This window comes from Microtus pennsylvanicus, chromosome 4, assembly GCF_037038515.1.
Source record: "Microtus pennsylvanicus isolate mMicPen1 chromosome 4, mMicPen1.hap1, whole genome shotgun sequence".
Classification (NCBI taxonomy): Eukaryota; Metazoa; Chordata; class Mammalia; order Rodentia; family Cricetidae; genus Microtus; species Microtus pennsylvanicus.
The window spans coordinates 74688639-74706367 of NC_134582.1; the positions used below are offsets into that span (position 1 = coordinate 74688639).

Below are 17729 nucleotides of genomic sequence, written 5' to 3' on the forward strand. Positions count from 1 at the left end.
CTAACTACTGCCATATATTTAACATTTCAAATTATTTATCAGTATAACTGTTTCCTTTTGTAAGTGTGTTTGTTTACTTCTGTATCATGGGGAGTTCATCCTGTATCAGACTCTCTTGAGAGGGTGTAGTACAAGAACAGGTTGAGCATATCTGATTTTCACCACTATATAAACATCTGTCTATCTACTATACAAATATCCAGCAGTCTTCAGTTAAGATGGGGTGTTTTCTCTGACAGTCTGCAGCTGAGATGTAGTGATTCTGTGTGTATTTTCACCCTCTTTCTGCCCTTAAGAACTCAGCTACCTCTTTCCCTGCCTATCATTCTTAGTCTGTCTCAGATTAGTTTTCCCCTAACTTCTGATTTTTTTCCCCTTAACTTTTATACCTTAAGGCTTCCATAGTTTTCAGGTCCTCGGTCTGAATTTTCCTCCATCTTTTAACGTACCTAGGCCATTCATCTTAGGCAAGCGTACTGCGGATGCTGGGTTCTCCTGTGGCATCCTGGTCTGCTGTGTAGCTTTGCTTTCTCCTGTTGTTCAGAACCTTCCCTCTGGTCACCTGTTAAGATGGATTGCTGAAGTTTCCCATTGCAAATGTAGTTTTTCCCTGTTAGTAATTAGAAAGGTTTTTTTCATTGGGATTACTTTACAGCTATGCCTGTGTCCTCTTTCTCATCAAACTTTTAGTTTATTCATTTTTAGATATGTGTGTGTGTGCACGTGCGCGGTGGATTTATAATTTAAAGTTTAATTCACTCTAACTACAACTACCGTTAGTTCATCTTGGTGCTCAGAATGGCCCTGTTCCCTTCACAGAACTTTTGTATGTTTATGCATGTCCACCATGTTCGCTGGTCCATTCCCCTCGGGCCCGTCTTGTGCATAGTTTTTCCTAAGGTTGGAGTTAGCCACTTTTTCTAGCCTGTCCTGATGATTTGTAAGTTAAAGTAGTATTTATATCAATGTGTAGTGATAGTTTTATTTATTGCTTCTTTGCCATCACTGTTCTTAAGTTCTCTTAGGCAAAACTCTCTATTCAAATAATTACACCCACGGGTATCCATATGTACATGTGTGCTTACACAAACAACACCTTTACATTTAATCATATAGCATAGGCTTAACCTTGTTTTAAAATTTCTAGCTCAGTTTAGTGACAGTGAGAATCTGCATTCCCATCCTTACTTCTAACCTCTGCTAATTTGATCTCCCTTGCTCTGCCTTCCTTTCCTTTCTGAGATTTCTTGGGAAAATATGTCTTGTGCTGTCCTTGCCTGGCAGTGTTGCTGTTCCCTGACTGATCATGCTGTACTGATGAGCCCTTAGGTTTAAATGTTAGCTGCAAGTTCTGGTGGAAAGTGTTGCAGCTACCTTGTGGTGAGGGTAGAAGACACAGAAGGAATTATTTGAGGGAGCTGCTGGGTGCTGGAAGGATCATTACATTTCTGAGGTGACTACTGTAAGAATATGCAGAAAAATCCATGAAAACCCTACACTGGGGAATTTCTCTGTTGATCAAGTGCTTTCTGTGCAAGCATGAGTCCTAACTTCAGATCCGCAGCTCGCACAGCGTGTGCACGTCATCCCAGCACGGGCCATCCAGCCCAGCTGTCAATGAGCTTGTGTCTCTGTCTCAAAAACTAAGGTGGAGACCAGTTGGGGACGACTTGTGACATACACCTGCGTGCCTGTTTGCACACATACACATCACATACACATGTACACACACTTGCACACTTGTATGCTTTATTTTGTACCTGGAATGGGACTGATTGGACTGATTGTTGCCTGGAAACCTTTTCCTAAATTGCACTGTGTTTTAAATACACTGACAATGAACTTCCTGGCCTTAGACTCCCTGAAGTCTGATCCAGGCTGACAAATCAAAATGAATCTGTACCAGATTTTCATCATTCTTCTTCCTTTTTTTTTTGTTTTTTTTTTGTTTTTAGAGTCAGGGTTTCTTTGTGTAACAATTCTAGCTGTCCTGGAACTAGCTCTTGTAGACCAGGCTGGCCTTGAACTCACAGAGATCAGCCTTCCTCTGGCTTCTGAGTGCTGTGATTAAAGGCGTGCACCACCACCACCCAGCCAGGTTTTTCATTCTTACTCTGTTTGCTTCTCTAGACGACACCTGCAGGAACTCCTCGTGGAGTTATTTGGGCAGGTTGCTAAATTTTAGACTAGGGCTTGGCTGAGAATAGGCAAGGTTTGGTAAAGAAATAACAGCTAAACTTAAACCAACAAAATTAGCAATTTTAAATACACTAATCTGGGTCCAGTGGACCTTAGTGCTAGAAACACAAAAGAAAACGTATCAAAAAAATGTTTTCTGTATAATGATGATTGTGGCTTTTACAAAGAGGAAGTGGTAGTTGTATGTTTTAAAGCATCTAACAGTCACTGACACTTCCAAGACATGCTTGACTATGCTGTAATGAGAGGTATTCAGCAGCGGGTTTCTCTGTTTTGCAGCTGTGTTTATATGGAGACCCGGCCTTAGGAAATGGAATTGTTTCTAATGCACTGGCTGCTCAGTGCCTTATTTATGTTCAGGTTGTGTCATAGGCGCATGACAGGTTGAGCTGTGCCATCTTAGTGGCCATGAAATGTCTAGTTAGCCTCTCCATGGAAGTGTTCTTTCTGCTTGGCACAGCCACCCCACCCTGCACCAGCAGCGCAGACATACCCTGGCTAGTCCGAGTCTCAGCTCTTCTGTGTTCTTGTTTAGGATGTGAATGTGTGTGCAGAATATAGCTGTGTGGTTTATTACTTGTTCTGTTGTCTTCATGCAATGGTATATTCATTCTGTTTCCATTTAGTGAATTACTGATAAAATTAAAGAGTTTTGATTTTTTTTGTTTTTTTTACAACTGGTGTTCTATTTTATTTAATTTTTTAAATCTTATCTTGGGGATGATTTTGTTATTCACTTTTGTCTCTGCATAAACCTGTTATATTTTCTTTTGCTATTCTTTATTGGTACCCTAGAGGTTTATCAGTGCATAATGGACCCTTAATTTACTAGTGCACAGTATAAATTGCTGTGTCTGCTTCCTCAGACAATGAATGCTGAGACCTTAGGACACATTAATTTTATCATTTTCCCACTTTTTATACTATTGTTTTGTATTTAATTGAACTGTTTATACTTTAAGCCATATTATGCATATAACTGCTTTGGCCAGCCATTATTCATTAAGATTTACTTTTTAGCTCTTCTTTGGTTCCCACCCCACTGGTGGTCTTTCCTCTCTGTTGAGAGGTCTCTTTCTGTTACCCAGGCTGGACTCCTCTGCATCTGCTCCAGGTTAGGGCCATGTGGTGTGCTCTTAAACTGGTGTGTGTGTGTGTGTGTGTGTGTGTGTGTGTGCGTGCGTGTGCGCGCATATCTGTATTGTCTATGTGTCTATGTGTACGTTTGTTTATGTGTCTGTATCTCTGTGTGTATATCTGTTTGTATGTGTGTTTGTGTCTCTGTGTGTTTGTGTGTGTGTATGTGTCTCTGTGTGTCTGTTTCTGTGTCTATGTATATATGTATGTGTCTGTCTCTCTGTGTGTTTGTGTATGTGTGTCTATTTATATGTGTGTCTGTGTATGTATCTTTTTATGTGTCTGTCTCTGTATGTATTTGTTAATGTGTCAGTGTGCATGTATATATCTGTTTTTGTGTGTGTCTGTGTCTCTGTGTATGTTTGTGTGTCTGTGTGTGTATGTCTGCTGGGAATAGATTATTTAGGTTACTACATTTTCTCATTTTTCCCTTTTAGTGGGACACAGTTATTTTAGAGCTTCCATGTGATAATTAGCACACTAGAGCTGTTTCTGTTGGGGTTCTCTAGTTTTGTTTCTTGGCATGTCTGGCAGTTTACCAAATGCCAGCGGGGTGTCATGTAAAGATCAGAGGATTCCTTTGTCCTCAGCTGAGCTTCAAGGAGTAGGGTTTGGTGCCCCAACCCAGTACGCCTCTGAGCTGGCTTGAGGTAATGTCAAACAAAAATGTGAATGTGTGAAATTTAATTGACTCCTGGTTCAGTCCCCCTGGCTTTCCAAGTGGCAGCCCCTAGGGGTCACAGTGGAGGCCCAGGACCCTCCTCTCCTGTGGCTCTGTCTGTCTGTGTTTGCTCCTGTGCTGCTTAGCTTCTTGTGCTGTCGTTTAACAGTTTGTCAAATGCCTCTGGGAAACTGGAATGTTGGGGTCACCTCTCTGCAACTCCCTTTTTTCAGGGATCCTGACAGCTCTGCGCTCCGGCTTTCCCCCGCAGTCCCTTGAAATGGCTGGCACTCTGATGACACCCTGCCCTGGGCTGCTGCCTCCTTTGCCCTGCTTCCCACTGGACTTTGCCCCACACTTTCCCTTGCCGACTTTGCTCCGTATCCTTTCGCTGCAATAAGCCATGAGTGTGGATCCCGCTGTGTGCTCTCTTCCTCTCAACCTGCTGCTCCATTCTGAGTTTCTTCCTTGCGTGGTTTTCACAGAGATACTAGTGTTTTTGCTGAGAACAACTGGAGCTAGAACATAGTGTACAGCAGTAGCTCAGCACTGCCAGTGTCGTCATGGGCTGGTTCCTGCAGACGGTCTCCTCGAAACCCCACCATCTTCATTGTAGCTGATACTCTCTGTGTACAAGATGGCGCCATTTGTGTGTTGTGACTCTGTGCCTAACAGGTGACTGACCGTCTGGCTCCCTCCTCTGAGGATTGACTTTTGGCTCATAGCTGGAGCTTGGTGGTGTCTCCCTCATTCCTTCTATTCCTTCCTTCCCTTCTCTCTTTTTCTTTCTTCCTTTCTCTTTTTCCAAATAGATGTCCTTTGGGCAGCCATATTGTTCAGTAGCTCAGCTGACCTCTGTGTGTGCTAGCACATGCTTGTAAGTATGTCCTAGTCATTTCAGAGTGACACGCATACATATATTTCCTATGAAAAGGAAGGTGGTTGTGACTGTGTTAGGTAATGTATGTGAAGGTTCTCCTTAAGTTGTAAAGTACACAGGACATATACCAGAGTTCAGCAGATGAAAATTAATTGGTGCGATTGGCCTTGTGTTCTAAATTTTTCCCACTGAAGTATAATAGTGGGGGGCGAGGGGGGGCAGGAGCATGGATGACCGTGTCAGCCGCCTTGCTCCTCACTGAAAGGGCTGAGGTGGAGGGTCGGGGAGATCAAGTGGAAGAGTGGAATGCCATGCCAGGTAGACAATAGCTCAGTGCTTTAGTCTGGAACTAATTCCCAGAGACAGTCAGTATAGTGGGGGCTCTGCAGAAGATAAGGGCTTCACGGTGGAAGTGGTTTCACAGCACAAGCCTGCAGCTAGGCTGATTCCCAGGTAGGAACTAGCAGATGGGGTGGGGAGCAGGAAGGGGAGCCATCAGTAAATAACCCTCTGGTGTAAACTCACTTGAGCCTGGTAGGGAGAGAGCATGGCCGTGTTTGAGTAAGGTGCCCAGAGGGGAAGGGCTGCTGTAGGTCGGATCCTGATATCACATTCTTACATTCATAAAGTATACAACAAGCCTTTATTGAAGCACCTGAAAAGTGCTTCTAGACCTTTATAGTGGCACAGGAAGTGGGTGAGTCATAGTTCCTGACCTTTGGCTTAGTATTGAGAAAACAGGCATGGGAACAGGCAGCTTCAGCTGTGTATGATGGTCAGATGGAATGTCTGTGTAGGGAACTCATGCCAAGCTGTTTAGGAGAACTGAGGATGAAGTCAAGCTGTACTTTGAAAAGAAACATGAGCCATTGGGAGAAGAAAGTGGGGCTGTACATCCTGTACAGAGAAAACAGGTATGACCAAAGTGTGTCAAAGATCACGTAGGGCTTGGTATTTTCTGGATATTAAGGCTAGCTTCCTTCTGGAGAATTGTGAGTTGTATGACTTCCTGAGTGTATAGATTTGAGAATACAGAGGAGGAATAGACTTAGTGGGGAAACAATGAGTTTTCAGCATGCAGTGTCTGTGGTGTAGGTGAGATAGCTGTGTAACATCTCTAGAACTCCATGCAGGTACAAGAGGGCTAGGTGAAGTCAGCTTACATGTTTGCTCTTGGAACTTAAGAGAATGCATGAATGGAGAGCTGGGAACCAAGAGCATCTTTATCAGACCGCATGCTCTGTAGGCCAACAACAGAGAGGAGAGAGAGAAAACCAGAGTGGAAGAGTCAGAATTCTCTCCACAGTGAGTGCAGCCGAGCCGCTGGTGGAAATGGCAGTGGAATTGGATTGTGAGGGCTGTGCATGTGCAGTGTGGAGAAGTGCGTGCCTTCCCTTCCTTTCCTTCCATAAGCCTGGCTCATAGACACGTCTGCTCTGCTCTCTCTCCTCTCTGATCCCTGCCCACCTTCCTGGCAGACTCCCGTGTCTCCTTTCCCAGCAGTGGCCACCGTGTTGCAGGGCCAGTGCTGCTGTGAGCCTAGGAGCAGAGCGTTCTGAGGATCTGGAGAGACAAGGGTCTGAGTGACCATGGTGGGTACAGTGTGGACTAAGAGGAGGGCTTTGTTTCCTACTCTTTCCATTCTCCTTACCAGAATAGGTGGCACCATGAGCAGGGTGCTTGGTGAACGAAGCAGGTGTGATTTGTTCATGCCAAACTGACGAGTAAACCATGACTTGCCACGAGGGATACAGCCTCTGGTACAGCCCTGCCCATCTCTTGCTGCACTCCCCTGGAGCTTGCTATCTTGGTCTGAGGCTCCCAAATCTTTGCTGTCCTTACTCTGGCACCTCTCTTGTTCTGTCTTCTCATTGGTGTGCAGCTTTAGGAGATGGTCTTCAGACTCTTTTCTGATTTCCTGTTAATGAACTTTTTGTCCACTTTTACACACACAATCAATCCTTATTTTGACCCTGCTCCTTGTAACCGACCTGGTTCCAGCCTCTGCTCTCCCAGTGGCCATCAAGCTACATCTGCTGGCTCAGGGTCTCTTCAGTGCTGCTCCTAACATGTGGGGTCTGTCGCCTTGCTCACTCTTGCCAAGCACTGTCTCTGCCTCCGTGCCTCACCTGCCTGGAGCTGCTCTGTCCTCCACCCTCTAGCAGCCTCTCTGCTGGGCCTGCCGTGCTCCTCTCTGGCTGTCAGTCCACAGCCAAGACTAAGCAAATATGTGCCAGGAGTTTGCTTGTTCTCTTCATTTGTTCCCGTCTCAGCCTCGTAAGATTCACCTACAACTTTAGGAGTGTCTGAAACACTGAGGTCAAAGGTGAACCAATTATTATATTTCAAAAGCAAGAGAGATAGTAACAACCATGCCAAAAAACCAGACAATCTTTTTTACAGTCTTTCTGCCCATGAACCTATGGAATTTTTAACTACATGTTTAAATTTCATAGTAAGTTGTCCTTGTAAATGTTGGGTCTATTAAGTCTTGTTCATTTTTCAAGCCAGTCAACATCTTTATCTGGACTGTGGTATGCTGTGTAAGCTATGAACTTTTTTTTGTTTGCTTGTTTATTTCAAGACAAGGTTTCTTTCTGTAGTCCTGGCCATCCTGAAATTTGCTCTGAAGACTAGTCTGGCCTGGAACTCAGAGAGCCATCTGCCTCTGCCTCCCAAGTACTGGGATTGAAGGTGTGCTCCACAACCACTGGGCAAGAAAGCTCTGAACTTCTAAGAGAAAAATCATTATGTGTCAGAGTAAGATGGCTTGCAGTCCCATCCCCACTCCCAACACAGACACACACACTCCACACTTTCCTCTGCAAGGGTAAAGCTCACTAGAGGAAGAAGTGCTTTTTCAGACAGAATTGACTTTTTCCATCACAATTGCAACTATAGGATCCCCTTGCCTTCTGCTCCAGCGTGCTGGCCTGGAATTTTGTGCTCAGCTGTGCATACTCTCCATCTCCAGGGTTGACTGACCCTACACTTCTTATTTTAACAGACTGTTTTCTCTTTTGTCTAGTTGTATAGCTTTTGGTTGTTTCACCTATCAGAAATAGTTGTTTGGAAGTGGCCTGTAAGCAAACATACATATGAAATTTGTGTTCATTTGGACACAACTGCGGGGTGTGTAGATTGTCCCAGCAGTGTGTCCTTGATGTGAGTGTGTAATTCCCACCACTGGGAAACAGTCATGGGAGAGCTGTTTTCATCCCTCATACACTACCTGAAGAAATATGTACAGACATCTTATTATCTACCCGGTGGGAAGTAGTCAGTCTGTGTGTTGAGTAGTCACATTGTGGGGATGTGGCTGTGACCAGTTCACAGCAGCGAGTCACTGTAGACGTCAATGGTTCTAACTCATTCTCCCAGGAGTTAGTTAGGTGCCGCAGTTTCTCACGCAGCCTGTTGGAACTCCCTGTTGCCTGATTTGCAGGGATTAAAATAGGATTTTAAGATAAATCTTCAAAATGTGTGTGTTGATGAAATCCTTGAACTAATAACCCTTGAGTGAATCCTCTTCCCTTGTGCCTATGATGTGCTGTGTATGGACCTTTCAGTGTCACTAAAGACGGCCATGTCACCCCACTGCTGGGGCAGGTGGCTTTCAGCTGTTATAAACACCTTGTTCATTTGTTTGAAGTCTCCAGTTAATCTGAGCTGCTTGTATTACTGAGGTCCAGGTTGATGCCTGTGAGTGGTGTGTCGAAGTCTGGGTCTCACGAAGCCTTGTGTGTTCTGTGCTTTGGCTGCAGCCCTACCACTTATGTTTTGGATGAAGATGAACCTCGATTCCTTGAAGAAGTTGATTACAGTGCAGAAAGCAATGACGAGTTAGAGGTTGAATTAGCGGAAAACACAGGTGATTATGAGCCTTCTGCCCAAGAAGAAGCCCTTTCCGACTCCAAGGTATCAAGAGCTCACATGTCTTGAACTTTCTGCCATCTTTGTTAATTGCCAAGAAGAAATGAAATGTCTTGGTTTTCATTACACAGGAAATTTGAGAGGGACAAGCTTTTAGACAGCTGACTCAAAGAAGACAAAAAGGAACTTGGGCCTGTTTGGTTTCAAGAGAATAAATATATTATTAATTAATGATATAATTGGCATTTGTTTTATTTTAGATATTCAATGTACTTTATATAGCATTGAATTATCAAATGATAGATTTACTTTAAAAAAGAACCCAAATATCATTGCATGAATTTTTATCTCCTGTGGCACCTGCATCAAGTAGATAAATTTGAAGTGTGTCCAAGTACAAAGTCTAAATGATAGTGTTGAAAGCTAATATCCCTGTACGTGGGTTTCTCCAGAGATGCTTGTGTGGAGGTGGGTAGCTCCTGAAGATAAGACTGCTCTTCAGAATCATGTGAACTGTGGACCGTGGCCTTGAAACCGTCCGTTAAATAAAAACCATATCAAATACCGTGTTTATTTTGTCATCTTTTTAGCCAGCTCAGGTTCTTAGATTGAAGAACTTGTAAAAATCCTGTGTCTGACACTTGATGAGAGCTTCCCTAAACAACCTAGCTTCCCAGGTTTGAGAATGATGCTGTGGGTGCCCGTGCCTCCCACTGAGCTGCACCCTTGTTGGCTGTGTTGTATGGATGTCCTGCAAGACCCTCACTGCAGTCCCGTGCATGAGCTGAGCTGAGCTGAGCTGAGCTGTGTGCCTGGGCTTGTGAGGTTTTTTCAGAGCACGCCAGTAGTAGCAGGAGCCCTAAGTGACCCCAGTCAATTTGAATTGTTCTTGCAGTGACATTTTGCTGAGGGTTGGCCATCCTGTGGCAAGGGTAACCATCATCACCAAATAAAACAAACTCAGTGACTAGACACTTGCTTTATGTGCTGAATTTTGCTATTGTAAATGAAACTCCTCTATGGCTCATGTCCTTAGGTGCCGCTGTGTGTCTGTCTCCTGGGTTACTCCTAGGTTAGAGCCATTTTTAAACCTTTTAAAATGGAAAATAAATGACTAAAATATACTTTGGATATATGCATTTTCCCAAATCAGTGCTTTTTTATAATCTTATTTAAGATAAATATAGGTTCTCTTTGGTGTCTTGGGAGCCATGTTAAAAACATAGCAGAGATGCTGTGAAGTGAGGCTGGCCAGGCTGATGGTGCACACCAGGACTTTAGGAGGTGGGGCCAGGAAGATCCACAGTTCAGGCTCTCAGGCCGTCAAATCCTGGACACTGAGCTGGTCCTGCTCTCAGGCCACCAAATCCTGGAGAGTGTGGTGGTTGTCTCAGTCAGCATTCTGTTGCGCTGAGGAGACACATGACCACAACTACTCTTATAAAGAAAACATTTAATTGAGGGGCTCACTTACAGTTCAGAGGTTCATTTCATCATGGTGGGGAGCATGGTGGCAAGCAGGCAGGAACAGACGAGTATACCACATCCTGCACACAACAGGAAGTCGACACACTTTTTCCAGTAAGACCACACCTCTTAATAGTGACATAACTTTTGGGGGGCATTTTCTTTCAAACCTCTGCATTCCACTCCCTGGCCACCAAAGGCTTATAGCCATATCATAGTGCAAAAATTGCATTCAGTCCAACTTCAGAAGTCCCCAGAGTTAATAGCCGTCTTGAACTTGTTTCAAAATCCAGTCTCTTATGAGATGCATGACACTCTCTTAACGTAATCACCTGTAAAAAAAAATCAAAAAACAGATGATATACTTCCAACGTATAATGGCACAGGATATTCATTACTGCTCCAGAGTGCAGGGAAAGGAGCGTAGTGAGGAAATGCTGGACCAGTGCAAGACTGAAAACTAGCTGGGCACACTCCAAACTCTGCATCTCCAGTCTCCACATCTCCAATTCCATTCAGCTTTGTTGACTGACTGTAATGCACTTCTCTCTCTTGGGTTGTTTCCACTCTTTGTTCCTGCTCTCCTCGGCAGATATCCCATGACTCTGCATCTCTGACATCTTGGGTAGTCACAAAATTCAAGTTGTCGAAGATCTGGTTAATACAAGCCTTTCTCAGTCTGTCTTTTATTTTTTGTATTTTCTTATGCTCATAAAAGCTGCTTTTATTTCTGCCGGTGGGGAAAGAGGGGGGGCATTTTGTCTGATGTTCTTACCCAAAGTATCTTTCCTATATCAAAGCTGTTAAATTTGGCTTCACTTTCTCTAAAGATTCTGACTTTACAAGAAAGGTTTATTCTGTAGCCTCAGGGTCACCTTTGAGTGGCCAAGCGGGAAGTTCAGAATTACCTGTTTTCAAGTTCAGTGAGAGTTACAAAAGCATCTTCATATCACCGAAAAAGAGAAGCTGACCTGAGCACGTATGCAGGCTTCGCGTTTGGGTGTCGTGTTCCTTGACAGGCTAAGCTTAGCCCACACGATCTCCTGAGTTATCCAGGTGTGAGGACCACACACGTGTGAGCGTGAGCACCACAGAGAAGAGCTGAAGAGGTAGCACTAATTGTCCAGAGCCCTCTGACCAGCTATCGCCCACACATCCCCAAGCAATCAGTGACAGCAGGTTGGGCTCCCCCTGCTTCTGTTTCTGTTTCATTTGGTATGGGAATCTTACAGAGGTCACATCAAACGAGTGGAACAGTAAGCCTGCCAGTCAGTCCTGGATTGAGTATGCAGCAAAGAGGGCTTTCTGTTCAGATGTCTACAAAGAAAATGACCAGAGTGTCCATTGTGTTACAGACTTTGATCTGTGAACTATGTATGGAAATAACGTGCATATGTACCTATACATATATACAACAATCCTTCATGACAAACCTATGATGAGCATTATCCCCACTTGAAAAATGCAAAAATGAAGCAAAAGTCACATGCAATGGGCATTAGGAAATCAGTTGAACGTCAGCAGATCACTGCCTCAGCTTTTTTGGCCCACTGTTTCACTGGAGGAAGACTGGAGTCCCATGAAGCAATGGGATATGTGCCTTAGTCCTTCCTGTGGCCCTGAGCTTGGCAGCTTTATCAGGATGGTATGTTTCATGGCACTTGCCTTCTCAGGCAGAGCGTATGGGTCTCTCTCATCACGTGTGCACCAATGATAGCTAGACACCACATAAGTGCATCCCCCAACTATGCCCACCAGAAATACTTTGGTTGTAAAACAGAAAAGTGCCCTGTGTCTAGACTGAGATAAAGACAAAGTACTTATTGGGAAAAAGTCCACGGATCAAGGAAAAGATGGTAAAATTGCAGTTTGAGAATAAAAAAAAATATCTCTTGTGCTATTTGTTTATAAGTCTAAAGGGTTCAGTGTGCTGAGGTATCACTAACCAGCTTTTCTGGACTATTAAGTGTTCCTTTTTAGGGGAAGTACCCCATGCTAAGCATGTCCCATTACACCTGCCATGAGGGTGCCCTGGAGAGGGACCCGTAAGAAGTTTGGCTTGGCTGTGAACCCCTAGCATCTAGGAACACTTGATGGTCCTATAGGCACAATACAGTCTGTGAGTGGAGCCTGGGAGCTGAGTAGTCAAACACGGGAGCACTCAGGGCTCAGACAGGAGAATTGAATGTGCTGTAACAGATTGAACTGGCAGACCATGACAGGGCCCTGATGGCTTGAGACAGCCCATGCCCAAGAAATCAGAAGTTTTGGACAAAATACGAATGTCAGTTTTCACACACAGATAAGGATGTATGTCTATTATTACAGATTTCATCAAGTTCAACATTATTTAAGAAATGCCAGCATTTCATAGGGCCACGTAGGAGACAGGCCATTCTTGAATAATCTTTATGCCCTGTCACATTGTCTGCTTAGGAATTTATGAAGACCTCATAGTACAGGCTGCATGTATCCACCACGTCTTTATAATGACCATTCTGTGCACGTGGCTCCCAGTACCAGCAGCACTGCATGTTCTTCAGAAGTTCCCAGTAGACACTGAAACATATTTATTTAAAAAGTTTTTCATGCAGTATATTTTGTTTCTATTCTTTCCCCTCTCCCAACTCCTCCTGGATTCTCCCCCACCTCCCCACCTCCCTCCCTATCCAATTTCAGGCAAGCTCACTTGGGTGCTGCTCTCTTTTTTCTCTCTCAAAACAAACACCAAGAACAAAGAACAAAAATACAAAAAAAAAAAAAAAACTAAAAGAAGAAGGAAAAAGGAAGGAAGGGAAGAAAGAAAAAGAAAGCTGGAAAGTAAAAATTAGCCAAACCAAACCAGAGGTGGTAAGTGATCCCAAGGAACTCTCCTCCAGATACAACAGTTCTGATGCACACATGAGCTCAGAGGTAGTAGGTGATCCCAAGGAACCCTCCTCCAGACACAAAAGGACTGATATGCACATGAACTCAGACACTGTGTAGGTTCAAGCCATTTTCTGTTTATATAAAACGGAAGGTTTTAATTTTAACTTAGTAAAATTACATATAATAAAACAGTTATCAAGCAAGAATTACAGTTACTATATATCTATCTTTTATTATAACTAAGGAAAACTATAATTATTCTTCAACTCCATCAAAGACTCCAGAAGTATATATTATTACCTAAGTTAACAGGAAGTGTATTGTAAGCAGCTTCCAAAACTCTAGAATTGACAGAGACATCTCACTGCCCGGACAGTCACCCAAAGTTCTTCTGTAACATTGGAGCATCCATCTTCAGCCTACAGGCCCATAGTATCTGACAGACTTTTCCACAAAGCAGGAAATTTCAAAGACAGTTCCACCTATAGTAGCAGTTTGTCAATAACTTTCTTCTGTATTCTGCAGAATGTCTAGCAGACTCTATCATGAAGCAGAAACCCCAAAGGACCACCTCACCTTTAGGCAAATTCAGCCATCATCTCTCTCTGGGTGCTGCACGTCAAATTCATCAAGCAGTCCATGCAAGAGCAGCTTCTTGCCCAAATGGCTAACAAACTCCATAAGGAGCCTCTTTGGTGCCCATCTTCCTCTTAAAGTAGACTGGTGCTGCCAGGAGCAGATGTGTCTCATTGTCATGAAAAGTCCTAAGTTATTAAAACATTTTAAATGCCATATTCTGAAGGTCTCTGAAAGATTTGAAGAATCCCTATCTAACTGAAATATCTCTATATATCTAAAAAAACCTATCTAACATGACTACAAGCTTGGCTATTATAGATGACTCTCTATTAACCTATATTTTAAATTATACATTACGTTTTAAATGAGTTGTACAAACACAATGCCTTAATCAAGAGCAAAAATATACATATAATAAAATTGACCTTAAATTGTATCAATAAGCCAAGATCTATATCAATCTCTATAGTATATACCCCTTTAAATGTAAACAAACATTTATAAACAATATTTGGGAATATGGGCATAGTTCTCTCCAAACTGCTTCCTACTGTTTATTGGGCAATTTTTTGAGCTGTGATCAAGGTGACCTTTCTGGGGGTCTTGGTCCATCAAACATATTAGTCTGGAAGGATTCCATAGGTTCTCATCCTCTGTGGAAACGAAAGAAGAACCTCTTTTCCAAAGCAAATATCCTTAGACCCAAATTTTGAAATCAAGATACCTTTAGAGTATATATGCTGGCTTAGTTTAACAGTCTGTACAATGAAATGTCTCTCTGTATTTAGCTCGTTCACAATAAAAAAAATTTAAAAAAACATGATAGTATTCATAATCAAGACTCTCTGTAAATTTTCCATCTTTATGTGGCTAATTTATTTTTACCCTATTTTTCATATTTATTTTATTATCTTTATTTCTTTCATTTTTGACTGTCTGTACTCTGTCTCTTTAAAGACTGTGTTTTACTTTTTTAAATATTTACTTCTTTTCCAACCCTCTATACTCTTTTTCTTCTCTCTCCCAAGCCTATGTACATTTAGCCAACACTGTGACCCATTTAGAAGTTTTTTTTTTTTTAAATCTGGATTTGTCTTTATTGCATATCTGTAATCCTTTTCTGACCAGAAGTGCTTCTTAAAATGCTAAGCCCTTCTTATGAACTTAAGTGGCAGCATTGCTAGGGGAAATATGGCCCTGCCTGTTTGCTCTACCCAGCCCAACATGGTAAAAGTTTGTTAGTGTCTGAGACTGCTGTGTGGGAGCCATCCTCACCACCTCAACTCTGATAGCCAGTTGGCCCATGTTGCCACCAAGTAACTTGTAGCAAGCTACTCACAGACTCCACTTAAATGCTTGGCCTCCCAAAAGAATCAGAGTTCCTGCTGGCAACATGGCCCATGGCCCAGGAAGCCACTGTTTCAAAACCATGTAGCTGTTTTTCTGCTACCACTGAATCAGAAAGACCTCTCTTAAAGGAGCCATAGCATACCGCCAGCAAGCAAAGCCCATACAGGGGAAAAATGTGGTTAAACTTTGTTTTTTAGTGTCTAGAATTCCTTTCCAAGCCCTCTCAGGTTTTATGTGGATTTTAGTTGGCCATGTTCGCGCCAATTTGTAGTAGGAGGCTGCTTGTTCATGTCCTGGTTGCCCACACTCTCAAAATAATCACATAGAAACTGTATTAATTAAATCCTGCTTGGCCTATTAGCTCTAACTTCTTATTGGCTAGCTTTTACATTTTAATTTAACCCATTTCCATTATTTTATATTTTACCACATGGCTTGTGGCCTACCTGCAAGATTTAATATGTCTGTCTCTGGCAGTGGCTCCATGGCTTCTCTCTGACTCCACCTCCTTTCTCCCAGCATTTAGTTTAGTTTTCCCCGCCTAGCTCTGTTCTACTTTACCACAGGCCCAAAACAGCTTCTTTATTAACCAATGGTATTATTCACAGCATACAGAGGGCAATCCCACACCAGTTTTCTCTAAACTTTTTGAATCTGTTCAGGAGATCAAAGAACATCCTTGTGACTTAGATATAGAATGTTCCCTGATGCTGGTATATTGAAGGCTTGGTCCCAAGCTAATGTCACCATTGAAGGATTAATAGGCGGTTGGACTGTAGGACCTAGTTGGAAGAAGCAGGTCACCGGGGAAGTACCCTCAAGAGGTGTACCTGTCTCTGGCCCTTTTCTCTCTGCGTCCTGGATACCAGGAGGTGAGCTACATTGCTCTGTCATCCTCTCTTTGTGTGGTGAATGTTCTGACCCCAGTTGGTAGCACTGTTTGGCCTTTGACATGGAACCTTTAGGAGGTGGAGCCTTGATGTGCTGCTTGAGGTGCTGGTGGATGGAACAGAAAGCAGCCTATGTCCTGCTTCTGCCAACAGTTGTGTTTTCCACACCCGGTGGAACCATAAACTCAACTCTCAAGTTGCTTCTTGTCATGGCATTTTAACAAAACAACAGGAAAGCGACTCACCTCCTTATTGACTGTCCACTTGCCACAGGCCCACAGAGATGGGACCACAACCGTGAACTGAAATCTCCGAAACTGAAACCGTGGACCCAAATCAACCTCTTCTCTTTCAAGTGTTTCTGTCAACACAATGAAAAGTAGCTAACAGAGGAAGCAAGTTGATGAGGGACTGTCCCTGTGGCTCCCAGCTGTGGGCAAAGCCTTTGAATTATTTCATGAGAAGTAATTAGCTTGGGACCAAGCCTTCAATACACCAGCATCAGGGAACATTCTATATCTAAGTCACAAGGATGTTCTTTGATCTCCTGAACAGATTCAAAAAGTTTAGAGAAAACTGGTGTGGGATTGCCCTCTGTATGCTGTGAATAATACCATTGGTTAATAAAGAAGCTGTTTTGGGCCTGTGGTTTTTAGGTTAGCTAAAAATGTCAACTCACTGGAGGATCAGGAGACTCTGACAGGAACGCAGGCCACAGAGACAGCAGGCTCAGACAGTTTTCACACAGGGATAGGCCGCTCTTGGGTATTGAATTAGAGCCAGGAAGACTACATTCTAGCTAAAAACCCAAGACACGTGAGGCTAAGTTTAATTGTGACAGGATAATTAATCGAGAAAATTCAGTTCAGGCAGTAGCATGGATATTGCTGGGTACTCTTGGCTAGTGAGAGAGTGGAAACAAAAAGCCAAGAGGAAAGATGTTAAAAGCTTAAGAGTTTAGCCGAAAAAAGGAATGCATTAAAATGGAAGCCAAAGGTGTGGTTGCTAGCGAGATTAGAGCCTTCAGAAAGAAGCCAAGTATTTTGCATTGGATGGGAAAGAAGCTGTGAAAGTCTAAGGAGTTGGCTGGACCACACCACAGGCACAAGAATGGAACAATGTAAACTCCTTTGAGAGACAGCTTTGAGAAAATCACTCTGGTCTCTGTACTCACAGGTCTGCCTAGGGACATGCTTCTCTTCTCCTATCAGCCAGGCACTCAGTGGCCTCCAACACAGGACCCAGATCAACCTGGATACCGCTTAGCTGCCGGCATCATCCACATGATGCAGACATGCAGGATGCAGGAGTTGTGGGCTCATGGAGGCTTGAGAGATGAGGTGGTGTGTGGAGGGTTAGAGCCCTGAGGGGGTGAACTGAAGCGGAAGCTTCAGTGGAGACTCCAGGAACTTAGAGATGCCAGGGTCTTGAAACACCTAAAAGAAAGCCACATGGAACAGCTGCAGGGAGAGAACAGTCCACAGAGAGAGCTCCAGGGCTGTAGCCAGCAAGGCTGTGGGGGCGGAGCTTATGCCTGTGGATTCATACCTCCATACCATATGTCCCAGATGCAGGGCACAGAACTGTAACATCTGTTTCACCCTGCTAGGCTTTGTTCTTGCTCTGGGCAGTCATTTCTCATCTCCCAGTTATCTGCTTTGTAGAGGTGGCTCCTCAACTGTTGCATTCTGGGAGTATGCATTTTTTAAACTTTCTTCAGGACATACAGGAGTTTGCCTTGAGCTGCCGAGGAGACTTTGATCTTGGACTCTTGAGAAATACTGACAGTATTGAGGTTGTGGGGACACTGCTTCAGGGAGAC

The 17729-nt window shown here is 43.4% G+C and overlaps 1 protein-coding gene across 6 annotated transcripts in view; it reads left to right on the forward strand.

Annotated features, from left to right (window-relative positions):
- The window catches only part of Agtpbp1 (ATP/GTP binding carboxypeptidase 1), a 133899-nt gene extending 124585 nt beyond the window's left edge, over positions 1–9314 (forward strand). For 5 of the 6 annotated variants that reach the window (XM_075969413.1, XM_075969415.1, XM_075969412.1 and 2 more), the window contains one exon: positions 8642–9314. In XM_075969413.1, the coding sequence (XP_075825528.1) occupies positions 8642–8819 (178 nt within the window). In that variant the 3' untranslated portion in view covers positions 8820–9314. The remainder of the gene's footprint in view (positions 1–8641) is intronic. The other variant, XM_075969417.1, reaches the window with a different exon arrangement.
- The last annotated feature ends 8415 nt before the right edge of the window (positions 9315–17729 follow it).